At 43.3% G+C, this 15,619-nt stretch overlaps 1 protein-coding gene across 1 annotated transcript in view; it reads left to right on the top strand.

Moving 5' to 3' along the window:
* LOC116977408 (calcium-activated chloride channel regulator 1-like) overlaps positions 1-14,272 on the top strand; it is a 50,322-nt gene extending 36,050 nt beyond the window's left edge. The window contains exon 15 of the mRNA XM_033027836.1: positions 13,945-14,272. Coding sequence (XP_032883727.1) covers positions 13,945-14,272 — 328 coding nt within the window. The remainder of the gene's footprint in view (positions 1-13,944) is intronic.
* Positions 14,273-15,619: the final 1,347 nt, after the last annotated feature.

Genomic DNA, 15,619 nt, shown 5'->3' with positions numbered 1-15,619 from the left:
ATCTTGTGCGTGTTGTTCAAATAATCTCGGTTCGTAAGTATCTAAAATATTGGTGATTTTCCAAAGTGGCGGGTAAGCTGTAAGTCTGGGGAATGGTAAAAATGCCCTCTTCATACAAAATTGTCCAAGTCTTAATTCTATCGGCCCCAGAGGGTAAACGTTGTGTCAATAGTCCGATGGCTTAAACGCGGGTTGTACTATCGGTGAAGAAGCAAAAGATTCTTAATTTAAGAGAGGATTTTTTATTTGTGTCTCCCAAATCGTATTGTGCTGTGAATCATCGGGTTTCTCTAATATATTGTGTTTCTTTAGTTTTAGTTGGGAGAAGAAGGAGCGCTCCTATGGTAAAAGGAGTGCAATCTCCTTCTCCATTATTGTTCATTACCTGTTGTGGAACTGTCCACCAGTACATTATATTTTTAATATTTCCCAGATGTCAGCTGATTTACATCGGGGAGACTAAGCGGAGGTTGGGCGATCGTTTCGCCAACACCCCACCAGTCCGCATAACCTACCTGACCTCCCGGTGGCTCAGCAACTTCAACCCCCCCTCCATTCTCAATCCGACCTCTCTGTCCGGGGTCTCCTCCATTGCCAGAGTGAGCACTCACCGGAAATTGGAGGAACAGCACCTCATCTTCCGCCCTGGGACCTTTTTGTTTCCCCCGGATGCATTAACATTTGAATTCTCCCAATTTTGTTGCTAGCCCTTGCTGTCTCATCCCCCTTCCTTACCCCTCTAGCTGTCTCCTCCCATCCGCCCCGCCTCGGGCTCCTCTCCTCCTACCCTTTTACTTCCCTTGCTCCCCTCCCCCTACCCCCTATCAGTCTGAAGAAGGGTTTCGGCCCGAAACATCGCCTATTTCCTTCGCTCCATAGATGCTGCGCACCGCGCTGAGTTCTCCCAGAATTTGTGTACATATATTTTTTAATGTTCACTGCCCAATGGTAGTACATAAATTGGGAAGTTGAGTCCCACCGTATTCTTTAGGTTTACATAAATGTCTTCTTTGAATTCTATGGGATTTATAATCCCATAAGAAATTTGTGATGTATGAGTCATTTTTAAAAAAGTTTTTAGGTATATAGTAGGTATTGATTGGAATAAAACAGTATTTGTGGAAGAAAAATCATTTTAATGGCATTTATGTAGGCCCCTTGCAGTCAAAAACAGGTGAATTGATCATGGGGAACAAGACATGGCAGACCAATTGAATAACTACTTTGGTTCTGTCTTCACTAGGAGACCAAATAATCTTCCGGAAATAGCAGGGGACCAGAGGTCAAATGAGATGGAGGAACTGAGTGAAATCCAGTTAGCCGGGAAGTGGTGTAAGGTAAATTGAATGGATTAAAGCTGATAAATCCCAGGGCCAGATAGGCTCCATCCCAGAGTACTTAGGGTAGCCCCAGAAATAGTGGATGCATTAGTGATAATTTCTCAAAACTCTTTAGATTCTGGAGTAGTTCCTGAGGATGGAGGGTAGCAAATTACCCCACTTTTTAAAAAGGGAGGGAAGAAAAAATGGGAATTACAGACCAGTTAGTCTAACATCGTAGTGGGAAAACTGCTAGAGTCAGTTATTAAAGATTGGATAGCAGCACATTGGAAAGTGGTGAAATCATTGGACAAAGTCACATGGATTTATGAAATGTAAATCATGCTGACGATCTTATAGAATTTTTTGAGGATTAACTAGTAGAGTGGATAAGGAGAACCAGTGGATGTGTTATATCTGGACTTTCGAAGGCTTTCGACAAGGTGTACATAAGAGATTAGTATCACAACTTACAAGTTCAAGTTCAAGTGAGTTTATTGTCATGTGTCCCTGTATAGGACAATGAAATTCTTGCTTTGCTTAAGCACACAGAAAATAGTAGGCATTTACTACAAAACAGATAAATGTGTCCATATACCATGATATAAATATATACACACATGAATAAATAAACTGATAAAGTGCAAATAAGCAGAAAGTGGTTATTAATAATCAGAGTTTTGTCCGAGCCAGGTTTAATAGCCTGATGGCTGAGGGGAAGTAGCTATTCCTGAACCTGGTTGTTGCGTCTTCAGGCTCCTGTACCTTCTACCTGAAGGTAGCAGGGAGATGGTGTGGGTCTTTGATGATACTGCCAAACTTTTTGAGGCAGCGACTGCGATAAATCACCTCGATGGAAGGAAGGTCAGAGCCGATGATGGACTGGGCAGTGTTTACTACTTTTTGTAGTCTTTTCCTCTCCAGGGCGCTCAAATTGCCGAACCAAGCCACGATGCAACCGGTCAGCATGCTCTCTACTGTGCACCTATAGAAGTTAGAGAGAGTCTTCCTTGACAATCCGACTCTCCGTAATCTTCTCAGGAAGTAGAGGCGCTGATGAGCTTTTTTGATAATTGCATTAGTGTTCTCTGACCAGGAAAGATCTTCAGAGATGTGCACGCTCAGGAATTTGAAGCTCTTGACCCTTTCAACCATCGACACGTTGATATAAATGGGGCGGTGGATCCCCCTCCTACTCATTCCAAAGTCCACAATCAGTTCCTTGGTTTTGCTGGTGATGAGGGCCAGGTTATTGCGCTGGCACCATATGGACAGTTGCTCGATCTCTCTTCTGTACTCTGACTCATCCCCATCAGTGATACGCCCCACAATAGTGGTGTCATCAGCGAACTTGATGATGGAGTTCGCACTGTGGTTCGCTACGCAGTCATGGGTATAGAGTGAGTACAGCAGGGGGCTGAGCACGCAGCCTTGAGGTGCTCCCGTGCTGATTGTTATCGAGGCTGACACATTTCCACCAATACGAACAGACTGTGGTCTGTGGATGAGGAAGTCGAGGATCCAGTTGCAGAGGGATGCGCAGAGACCCAGTTCTGCGAGTTTGGTAACCATTTGGAGGGGATGATTGTGTTAAATGCCGAGCTGTAATCAATGAATAACAGCCTGACATATGAGTGTTTTGTTGTCCAAGTGGTCCAGTGCGGAGCACGTCCAGTCCAAAGCACAACGGTATTGGGGGTTTCAGTATTGATGTGGATAGAGAACTGACTGGCAGACAGGAAGCAAAGAGTAGGAGTAAATGGGTACTTTTCACAATGGCAGGCAGTGAATAGTGGGTAATCGCAAGCTCAGTGCTGGGACCCCAGCTATTTACAATATATATTAATGATTTGGACGAGGGAATTGAATGCAAACATCTCCATGTTTGTGGAGACACGAAGCTGGGGGGCAAGGTTAGCTGTGGGGAGGATGCTAAGAGCTGCAAGGTGACTTGGATAGGCTGGTGAGTGGGCAAATGCATGGCATGACAGTATAATGTGGATAAATGTGAGGTTATCCGCTTTGGTGGCAAAACAGGAAAAGTAGACTATTATCTGATGGTGCCGATTAGGAAAAGGGGATGCAACGAGACCTGGGTGTCATGGTACACCAGTCATTGAAAGTAGGCAGGTACACAAAATGCTGGAGAAACTCAGCGGGTGCAGCAGCACTATGGACGAAGGAAATAGGCAACGTTTCGGGCCAAACCCTTCTTCAGAACTGATCGGGTGTTGGAAGGGGGGGGGGGGCAGGGACAAGAAATGAAAGAAGGAGGGAGAGGAGGCCGACTGGGAGGGGTCAGGAGCAGGGGGGACTTTGAAGGGAGGGAGGAAGCCAGGAGGACTAACAAAATTGGGAGAATTCGATGTACATGAAATTAGGCATGCAGGTGCAGCAGGCAAATGAGAGCGAAAGTAGTTAGCATTGCATAGCATTCAGTTTGAAAGGAGGATTTGATGTAGTATTCTACTGGAGTGTAATCAGTTTCTCTGTGAGTATAGAGTCACATTGGTCTGGAGCTGCATTGCAGGTGAGTACTTTTGCTGTACATGTTTTGTGATCCTAATTGGTCTAAAGACTTTCTTTTGCCGTAATCTGAGGAAAGACATTCGTGCCGAGAGGGTCAAGAAGTTTCACCAGACTGATTCCTGGGATGTCAGGACTTTCATATGAAGAAAGACGGATCGACTCGGCTTGTACTCGCTAGAATTTAGAAGATTGAGGGGGATCTTATAGAAACTTACAAATTCTTAAAGGGTTGGACAGGCTAGATGCAGGAAGATTGTTCCCGATGTTGTGGAAGTCCAAACAAGGGTCCTCAGTTTAAGGTAAGAGGGAAATCTTTTAGGACTGAGATGAGAAAAACATTTTCACACAGAGAGTGGTGAACTCTGGAATTCTTTGCCACAGAAGGTAGTTGAGGCCAGTTGATTGGCTATATTAAGAGGGAGTTAGATGTGGCCCTTGTGGCTAAAGGATCAGGGGGTATGGAGAGAAGGCAGGTACGGATACTGAGTTGGATGATCAGCCATGATCATATTGAATGCGGTGCAGGCTCGAAGGGCCGGATGGCCTCCTGCACCTATTTCTATGTTTCTATGTCTATGTTTCTATTCTGCCTATTAAGGACACCGGTATGTGTTCTCCAAAATTGGATCGACGTTTGTAATTTAGTAAGTAAGGGCAGGTAAATATACGTTAAATAGAGATTTATATTTTCTGGTAATTTGAATACCCAAATATTTAAATCTTTCTGTATAAATTCTAAAAGGTTATTTTAAAAGATGTGTTGTGTCTTGCGGTTTTATCGTCATTATTTTGCTTTTATTCCATTTATTCTATATCCTGAAAAGGAACCAAAGGATCCGGTTTATTAATTTACTAACATATTTACTTAGACTCTTGCTGAAGTTTTAGCTAATATTTTCTGATCTGTATTTATAATGCAATGGCTCTATATGACCCGGGTCCTCTAGATCTTTATCCTTTTTAGGTATTAGTGTTATAGTCGACTCCGCTAGTGTTTCTGTGAGTTTCTGTTCTATGAATGCATATGTGTAAAGTTTCTGTAGGAAATTATTTCATAAATGTTTTATAGAATTCATTGCTAATTCCATCCGGTCCGGGTGTTTTACCATTCTTCAAAGACTTTATCGAGTCTTCTATTTCCTTAATTGAAATTTGAGCTCCTAATTCTTCCTGTTCCATCACATTAAGTTTGGGATTGTACTTTTCCAAAAAAATGTGTGATTTTAATACTATCTGTTGATGTTTTTTGATGTATATAATTTTGGAGAATTGAGCAAATCTTTTGGTAATATCTTTGCGTAGTGTTATCAATTCTCCTTTATCTGACCTAATTTTGGAATCGTATGTTCCTTTTCCCGTTTTTTTCATTGTCGTGCCAGGAGTTTATTCGGCTTGTCGCCAATTCAAATTTTTGTTTTTTGTGATTTGGAATAGTCTAATGATTCTTTCAGATAAGATTCTATTCAATTTAAATTTCAATATTAATATCTTATTTGTTTATCCATAGATGGGTCTAAGTACAATTGTCAAATTTTTTCTTCTAAATTCCATCGTTCCATCTTATTTTTTTATTTTGAAACGCTTGATATGAAATTATCGACCCTCTGATAAATGCGTTAAACGTTTCCCATAATAATGAGGGTGAATATCCTGGTGTATCATTGGTCTCAAAAAAAAAAATTCCATCTGTTATCTTAGATATGCACAACCTTGAGGGTTGTTTACAATTTGGGGATTAAATCTCCAGAACGATTTTTGATTGCACTTTCTATTATTAAGAAGAAGTTAATGGCGCATGATCTGAAATGATACTACTATGGTATTTTGGATTTGATGTAAATGGAATTATTTTCGCATCTACTAAAAAATAATCAATTCGTGAGTAGGTTTTGTGTACCATTGAGTAGAAGGAATATTCCCGTCCAGCTGGGTTTGCAATCCTCCATACATCTGTTAATTTTATTTTTTATGTATGTTTTTAAGAGTTCACTAGATATAGATTTAATGTTTAGCCTTTTTTGTTGTGTTGATTTATCCAAATAATTGTCGAGAACGCAATTGAAATCTCCTCCAATATCACATTTAGATAATAAGGTCTGAGATTAAATTCAAAATGTTGTTAAAAATTGAGGATTATCAAAGTTAGGCGCATAAATATTTACCAAGGTACTGAGGTCGAGTTTATCTCTCCCGTAACTATGACATACCTCCCATCTTTGTCTATTATTTTATTCTTTAGTTTTAAATGGTATTCCTTTCCGAATTATAATTGCCGTACCTCTAGATTTAGTACTATATGAGGAATGATATGTCTGACCGATCCAATTAGCCCTCAGCCTTGTCTGCACGTAATTTCAAGTGTGTTTTCCTGTAAGAAGATATGTTGGCATTTAATGATTTTAATTGTGCCAATCTTTTGATTGGATTATTCATACCCCTTACGCTCCTGCTGCAAAACATGATTCCACCTATTTTTATTTTGTGTAATGTCTTGCATTTTAAATTATTTAATACATTTATGTCATATGGCGCAACACAATACCTTGATCTCTAGGTGTGGAGTGTGTACTTATCTCTTCTTGGTAATCTAGGCACAACCCTTTAAAAGATATCCTTAAAAAAACCCCCAAAAAGTGAAAAGTGATTCAAAAAAAAAACAAATTTTTATATATAAGTCTATGATCAAACAAATCTTTTATGAATAAATTGTTAATTCCGATTCCTTTATTAGGGTGTTACATGTTCCAAGACTCCCTTTTTTTTCCCTCATCGAAGTACAGATTCGCCCTTGGTTACGCATTCCAAAGCTGATAACTGACTAGACTTTGCCACATGTATGAATTACACCATCTTAACAAAGATATTTTAATATCAGTTACTTCAAAAGTCAAATTTTCTCAGCTTCTTCTCAACCAAAGTTTATAGCCAGACCGTCTCTTGACATCCGTGTATTTACTCATCGCTTGAACTCCTTATGAGATCTTCTGCATATGTCTATGCCTCTTCTGGGTCGATGTAGACACGCTCCGTATTCTTATAAGTGATCTTCATTTTGGCCGGGTACATAATTCATCCTTAAGCCTTCATATCATATTCCTTTCAGATCGATCTCTTGATAGGCATAATTCTCCCATGCCTTTACTATTTATATTAATTATATTACATGCCATCAACTCAGAAGGTGGTGGGGTATATGTAACGAACTGCTTCAGGAGGCAGTTGAGGCAGGAGTATACAGCATTTAGAAGACTAATCTCTCCACATCACCCCCTATATCTCTCATTTCCCTTATCCCTAACCAGTTTGAAGAAGGATCTCGACCCGAAACGTCACACATTCCTTCTCTCCAGAGATGCTGCCTGCCCCACTGAGTTACTCCAGCTTTTTGTGTCTATCTTCAGTTTAAACCTGCATCTATAGTTCCTTCCAACACATTTAGAAGAGACTTGGACGGGTACATGAATTTAGAGGGTTTTGGGCCAAACATGAGCAAATAGGGTGTAGAAATGAATGGCAGATGCTGGTTTATACCGAAGATAGACACAAAGTGCTGAAGTAACTCATCTTATATCTATCTTCTATATTACTAAAAGTCTGTTCTTGACCGGTTTTGGCCATCTGTGCTGCGATTTCCGAGAGAACGCCGCCTTGCTCAGAACCCCCCTCCGCCGCATGTGTGCCGAGGATTTTTCCCGTTGATGAAAAATGACAGAGATATTGTGGCGGCTCCCAAGGGTCGTGTATTAATGATTTTACAAAATTCCCCATTCTCTCTGCTGCCCCCGCTGGCGGCAGGGGGGAGGGACTATAAAACCAGGAAGTGGTTCAATTACAGTCTCTTCAAGATAGAGGAAGGCAGAGGGTCACGTTTCTCTGAGCTGTGAATAACACTGAACACATGTCTACTCAAAGGTAAGTGCCCTTAGTGGTTCTAAAATGCTTGCAGAATGTGTCTATTGGTTCTAAAGCTTGCAGAAAAGGTGTCTATTGGTTCTAAAGCTTGCAAAAAAATGTCTATGGGTTCTAAAGCTTGCAAAAGAATGTCTATTGGTTCTAAAGCTTTCAAAAAATGTCTACTGGTTCTGAAGCTTGCAAAAAAAATGTCTAATGGTTCTAAAGCTTGCAAAAAAATGTCTATTGGTTCTAAAGCTTGCAAAAAACGTCTATTGGTTCTAAAGCTTGCAAAAAAAATGTCTATTGGTTCTAAAATGCTTGCAAAAAATGTCTATTGGTTCTAAAGCTTGCAAAAAATGTCTATTGGTTCTAAAGCTTGCAAAAACAATGTCTATTGGTTCTAAAGCTTGCAAAAAAATGACTATTGTTTCTAAAGCTTGCAAAAAAATGACTATTCGTTTTAAAGCTAGCAAAAAATGTCTATTGGTTCTAAAGCTTGCAAAAAAAATGTCTATTGGTTCTAAAGCTTGCAAAAAATGTCTATTGGTTCTAAAGCTTGCAAAAAAAATGTCTATTGGTTCTAAAATGCTTGCAAAAAATGTCTCCGGAGAGCTGAAGAAGGGTTTCGGCCCGAAACGTCGCCTATTTCCTTCGCTCCATAGATGCTGCTGCACCCGCTGAGTTTCCCCAGCAATTTTGTGTACCTGCAAAAAATGTCTATTGGTTCTAAAGCATGCAAAAAATGTCTATTGGTTCTAAAGCATGCAAAAAATGTCTATTGGTTCTAAAGCTTGCAAAAAAATGACGATTGTTTCTAAAGCTTGCAAAAAAATGACTATTGGTTCTAAAATGGTTCATACTAGCGCTCCAGAAAGCCCCCCCCCCCCCCCCCCCCCGGTTGGCTTGGCTTGGGTGTGTCTTGACATTGAAAGGCACTACACTGCAAATGGTGGCATGAAGTTGAAAGGTATCAACTCAGAAGGTGGTGGGTATATGTAATGAGCTGCTTCAGGAGGCAGTTGAGGCAGGAAGTATAACAGCATTTAGAAGACTAATCTCTCCACATCACCCTCTATATCTCTCATTTCCCTTATCCCTAACCAGTTTGAAGAAGGATCTCAGCCCAAAACGTCACCCATTCCTTCTCTCCAGAGATGCTGCCTGCCCCACTGAGTTACTCCAGCTTTTTGTGTCTATCTTCAGTTTAAACCTGCATCTATAGTTCCTTCCAACACATTTATAAGACACTTGGACGGGTACATGGATTTAGAGGGGTTTGGGCCAAACATGAACAAATAGGGTGTAGAAATGAATGGCAGATGCTGGTTTATACCGAAGATAGACACAAAGTGCTGAAGTAACTCATCTTATATCTATATTACCAAAAGTCTGTTCTTGACCGGTTTTGGCCATCTGTGCTGCGATTTTCGAGAGAACGCCGCCACCTACGGCCGTCATTTTTGGCCACCTTGCTCAGAGCCCCCCTCCGCCGCATGTGTGCCGAGGATTTTTCCCGTCGATTAAAAATGACTGAGATGTTAATGTTTTTACAAAATTCCCCATTCTCTCTGCTGCCCCCGCTGGCGGCAGGGGGGAGGGACTATAAAACCAGGAAGTGGTGTGCCACACCGTCTCTTCAAGATGGAGGAAGGCAGAGGGTCACGTTTCTCTGAGCTGTGAATAACACTGAACACATGTCTGCTCAAAAGTAAGTGCCCTTAGTGGTTCTACAACGCTTACAGAATGTGTCTATTGGTTCTAAAGCTTGCAAAAAAAGTGTCTATTCGTTCTAAAGCTTGCAAAAAGTGTCTCTATTGATTCTAAAGCTTGCAAAAAGTGTCTCTATTGGTTCTAAAGCTTGCAAAAAATGTCTCTATTGGTTCTAAAGCTTGCAAAAAAAATGTCTATTGGTTCCAAAGCTTGCAAAAAATGTCTATTGGTTCTAAAGCTTGCAAAAAGTGTCTATTGGTTCTAAAGCTTGCAAAAAATGACTATTGGTTCTAAAGCTTGCAAAAAGTGTCTCTATTGGTTCTAAAGCTTGCAAAAAATGTCTCTATTGGTTCTAAAGCTTGCAAAAAAAATGTCTATTGGTTCTAAAGCTTGCAAAAAATGTCTATTGGTTCTAAAGCTTGCAAAAAGTGTCTCTATTGGTTCTAAAGCTTGCAAAAGGTTTCTTTATTGGTTCTAAAGCTTGCAAAAAAATGACTATTGGTTCTAAAGCTTGCAAAAAGTGTCTCTATTGGTTCTAAAGCTTGCAAAAAATGTCTATTGGTTCTAAAATGCTTGCAAAAAATGTCTATTGGTTCTAAAGCTTGCAAAAAATGTCTATTGGTTCTAAAGCTTGCAAAAAAAATGTCTATTGGTTCTAAAGCTTGCAAAAAATGTCTATTGGTTCTAAAATGGTTCATACTAGCGCTCCAGAAAACCCCCTTCCCCCCCCACCCCCGGTTGGCTTGGCTTGGGTGTGTCTTGAAATTGAAGGGCACTACTTACTGCAAATGGTGGCATGAAGTTGAAAGGCACTGCTTACTGCAAATGGTGGCTTGGGAGCATTGGCTTGAAGTTGAAAGGCACTATTACTGCAAATGGTGGCTTGGTTGCTTTGGCTTGAAGTTGAAAGGCACTACTTACTGCAAATGGTGCCTTGGATGCAATGGCTTGAAGTTAAAAGGCATTACTTACTGCAAATGGTGGCTTGGGTGCATTGCCTTGAAGTTGAAAGGCACCACTTACTGCAAATGGTGGCATGAAGTTGAAATGCACTACTTACTGCAAATGGTGGCTTGGGTGCTTTGGCTTGAAGTTTACTACTGTAAATGCACTTACTTCCTGGTTGCACTGTATATTGATTTTAGATAAAACGCTACCACTTATGGCTGGGATTTTTGGCCATCTTAGTCCCCCTCCGCTGAGCAGATGCAGAGAATTCTTCCCATCAATTAAAAATAAAAGTGATATTAGTTTTTTTTTAAATGTTGAGAATCTCTCTCCTGTCAATCACTCCATGAAAGCCACACCTTTTCTGGTGGGGCGGGGGGGAAGGGGTTATAAAACCTGGAAATGTGGGTGTGGCTTAGTCTCTGCAAGATGGAAGAGGGAGAGGTCACGACTCGCTGTCTTTAGTGGCTTTGCACCATACTTCAAATGGTATGAAACTGCACTTGAATTTGGTGGCCTTGCACCCTGCTAGAAGTGGTAAGAAACTGCACTTGAATTTGGTGGCCTTATACCCTGCTTGAAATAGAATTTCAAGGATTAGCCGTGAGTCAACTACCAGCCCACCAGCCGTGAGTGAGTGAGTTGCCAGCACAACAGGCTTGATTGACTGAGACGCCAGCCCAAGAATCCATTTGGCACACAATTTGCATACTAGCCCTCTGGAAACCAGTCCCTTCAGCCCACAACACACATACTAGCGCTCCAGAAAGCCCCCCCCCCCCCCCCAACTGGCCACCAATATTAGAATTGGTGGAGAGGTGGAATATTGCGTTGGATGACCAGCCCTCCTGTGTGATGCTGGGACCCAACGGGTCCCACTTAGTCTAGTATATTACTAAAAGTCTGATCTTGACCGGTTTTGGCCCACTGTGGTGTGATTTCCGAGAGAACGCCGTCACCTATGGCCGTCATTTTTGGCCACCTCGCTCAGAGCCCCCCTCCGCCTTCTGCGACCAGAGGATTTTTCCCATCGATGAAAAATGAGAGAGAGAGATATTAATGTTTTTCAAATATTCCCCATTCTCTCTGCTGCACCCGCCGTCGGCAGGGGGGGAGGGACTATAAAACCCGGAAGTGTCGTGCCTCACTCAGTCTATGCCAGAACCAGGAAGCGAGAGGGTCACGGCTCTCTGAGCAGTGAATAACACTGAACGCACGTCTACTCCACGGTGAGTCCTCTCGATGTGGCTGCTGCCCATTGTTTGCCTCGCCTTTTTAAAAAAAGTTTGTGTTCACAAATGAATTTTGGTTGTCAGGTCAATGGCTGCCTAATTGTTTGCCTCGCCTTTTTTAAAAAAACGTTTGTGTTCACAAAATGAATTCTGGTTGTCAGGTGGCTGCTGCCAATTGTTTGCCTTGCCTTTTTAAAAAACATTTGTGTTCACAAAATGAATGTTGGTTGTCAGGGTGGCTGCTGCCCAATTGTTTGCCTCACCTTTTTTTTGAAACGTTTGTGTTCACAAAATGAATTTGGTTGTCAGGTGGCTGCTGCCCCAATTGTTTGCCTCGCCTTTTTAAAAAACGTTTGTGTTCACAAATGAATTTTGGTTGTCTGGTGCTGCTACCCAATTGTTTGCCTCGCCTTTTTAAACAGCTTGTGTTCACAAAATGAAATTTGGTTGGCGGGTGGCGGCAGCCAAATTGTTTGCCTTGGCTTGGCTTTTAAAATCGTTGCAACAGTTGGCTGCCATCCCAAGAATCCATTCGGCCACACACTGTCTCTACTAGCCCTCTGGAAACCAGTACCTTCGGCCCCTCAACACCCATACTAGCGGAACAGACCCCCCCCCCCCACGGGCAAGCAATATTGGAATTGGTGGAGAGGTGGATGGAATATTGCTTGGTGACCAGCCCTCCCGTGTGATGCTGGGACCCGACGGGTCCCACTTATTCTAGTATCTTCATAAATTCTAGGAGCAGAAATTAAGCCATTCGCCCATCAAGTCTACTCCACCATTCAATCATGTCTGATCTATCTTCCCTCTCAACCCATTCTCCTGCCTTCGTCACATAACCCCATAACTCAGCGGTCAGGCAGCATCTATGGAGAAAAAGGATGGGTGACATCTTGGGTCCGGATTGATAAAGGGTCTCTATCCATGTTCTCCAGAGATGCTGCCTTGCCAGCTAAGTTACTCCAGCACTTTGTGTCTCTTTCCACGACCAAATAGGACTGGCTTAGATGGGGCATCTTTGGGATGGCATGGATGACTTGGGTCGAAGGGCCTGGTCCCATGTGTTATGACTCAGACTCTTTAACTCGGCACACATTCTCCTTCCACCATCCATGTGCCATCATTGTTGATGATATCCTAGTCTACTGCCATGATCTAGCCGAGCATGATGCCAACCTGAAGAAAATACTAAACCATGCCAGAGACATTAAACCTCAAACTCAACCCACTCAAGTGCAGTTTCCTGGTTCCGGAAGTCACCTACGTCGGCCATGTGTTCACTAGCAATGGGTTAAACCCGATCTGTTAAAGGACTGCAGCCATCAACGAACTGCCAATTCCCACCGATGTCATCAGTGGGCGGCGCGACTCTCGTCAGCAGCGGCCTCTGCAGTCCGTCTGTGTTTTATTATTTTTTGTCTCGTTTTTATGTAGTTTTTGTATTTTTTTTTGTTGGGGTATGTGTGTGGGGGGGTGGGGGGTGGGGTGGGGGGGAGGGGGTAACTTTAAAATCTTTCCCCTGCACGGGAGACCCGACCTTTACTTTGTCGGGTCTCCGTTATCGTTGGGGCTGCAAGTGGAGCGGCCTCCAACAGGAACGACCTGGGGTTCCAGCTGCGGAGCTGCCGACTACTCACCGTCACGGGGCTGGCCGAGTCCGGAGCGGTGGAGCGGTGGTGGAGCGCTGCTGCCACCCGACCTCCGGAGTTTCGGAGGCTGCAACTGCGGGTTTGGCGGACTGCGGCACGGGAGCCCGCGGGTCCCTGCTGGGAGACCGCTTTTCGGGGATTCCGCAACGGCGACTTTCTCCCGCCCCGAGTTGCGGGGTTGAAGATTACCTGAGCGGGCCTTACACCATCGCCCCGCGCGGCTTGGATATGGCCGCGGGACTTTGCGAGCGCACGCCGGGGGCTCTAACACCAAGACCCGGTGCACGACCTTGCATCACCCGGCGTGGCTTTAATGGCCGCGGGACAATCGCCATCGCCAGCCGGGGGCTTGACTTTGACTCTGGCTCTGACATGGGGGGGGGAGTGCAGTGGAGAGATAAGTTTTTTTTTGCCTTCCATCACAACGATGTGATGGATGTTTGTGTAAACTGTGTTGTGTCTCGGGTCTTTTTGTTTTGTAATGTATGGCTGCAGAAACAACATTTCGTTTGGGACCTCAATGGGTCCAAATGACAATAAATTGAATTGTATTGTATTGTATTGTATTTGCAATGATTCCTCGGTATGGTGAACTACTTTGGCAAATTTATTCCCAACCTCAGCGATCTTTCTGCCCCCCTGTGACAACTGAATCACAAGGACACAGCATTGTCCTGGTACCCGCAACACCAGCGACTGTTCGAGACGCTCAAGCTCCAACGCACCGACGCTGGCGTATTTTAACATCAAGCTGCCGATCACCATCACCTGTGATGCATCCCAGTACGGGCTAGGCTCAGCGTGCCTACAGACAACCACCGACGGCGATGTGATGCCTGTCTCCTATGCATCACGAATCCTAACAGACACTGAACAATGCTATGCTCAAATTGAAAAGGAGCTGCTCGCCGTAGTGTTGCCTGTTCAAAGTTTAAGGACTTCATTTTTGGCAAAACTATCACTGCCGAGACTGACCATCAGCTACTAGTCACCATCCTAAACAAGCCCATCCACCCTGCCCCAGCTCGTCTACAACGCATGATGATGCAGCTACAGCGTTTTGACTTCCGTATCGTATACAAGAAAGGTAAAGACATGCACACTGCAGACACGCTTTCCAGAGCCCCGCACACTACCAGCGAACGCCACCCCATCGAACAAGACGAATTCTCAGTCCTGAAGGTCTCGTTTGTACCCACTGATCGTCTACATCGCCTTGTTGAACACACAGCTGCGGACAAGACTTCACAACTGCTAACCACCGTCATAAGGGACGGATGGCCCCACAAACAGTCAAACACCCCGCTCGAAATACGACCCTACTTCCTGGTTCATGACGAACTAGTGCTCCAGAACGGGATAATCGTCAAAGGCCACAAGGCAGTCATCCCTTCCACTCTACGGGGTGAGTACCATGACGATATCCACAGAGGCCACCCAAGCACAGAGGTCACTCTAAATCTTGCCCAAAACCTGTTCTACTGGCCCGGGATGACAAGATTCATACGTGAAAAGACCGAATCATGCGCTATCTGCAACAGCCTGACACCACACCAGCAGAAGCAGCTCCATCCTGCCTCAGCCAGCTCCCTCCCTTCCGTGGTCTTCACTGGCTGCCGACATCCTTGAATGGCATGTGATAAATGACCTTGTCTTGGTGGACTTCTACTCGAGCTGGTTTGAAATTGACCTGCTTCCAACAATCACCTCCGAGGACAGTGATCCAGAAATATACGGCGATTTTGTTTAACCTCATTATATTCCCACAGCATGTTGTTTAAGTGCTGTAGTTGCTTTTCATTTCTACGAGAAGATATGTAGATTGGCTATTGCATGTTAGCCAATCAGAATGCCTAGTAGTAATAACCCCGCCTATTGCCCATTTATTATATTCAGTAGATGCAGCAGGATAAACGTACAATGTACTGCAGATCTGACACTGGATGTTTATAAAGATGCTTACACCTTTACCTGTGTGCTAGTCAGGTAATTACAAATATGATCATGGCTGATCATCCAAAATCATCCCTGTTCCCCATATCCCTTGATTCCCTTAGCCCTTAGAGCTAAATCTATCTCTCTCTTCTGTTTATTGCCTTACTTCCCACTTCTCTGACGTAAATGCCGTTCATAGCATTCTGTCCAACTGGTCAAGCCACCTCTATTCTCCAGGTCAAATACGTTGCTCTTCGCAGCCAGCTTTTATATCATTTGCAATCATCTTTATCATATCCCTTAAGTTTCAATACAGATCCTAAACATATATAATCCAAATCAATGGACCAAGCATTGAACATTGTGGAAATTGTTGCAGCTTCGGTTTGGTGTTCTACCT

This window comes from Amblyraja radiata, chromosome 10, assembly GCF_010909765.2.
Source record: "Amblyraja radiata isolate CabotCenter1 chromosome 10, sAmbRad1.1.pri, whole genome shotgun sequence".
NCBI lineage: Eukaryota > Metazoa > Chordata > Chondrichthyes > Rajiformes > Rajidae > Amblyraja > Amblyraja radiata.
The sequence above is the reverse complement of the archived record's forward strand: the minus strand, read 5'-3'. Positions and strand labels throughout refer to the sequence as shown.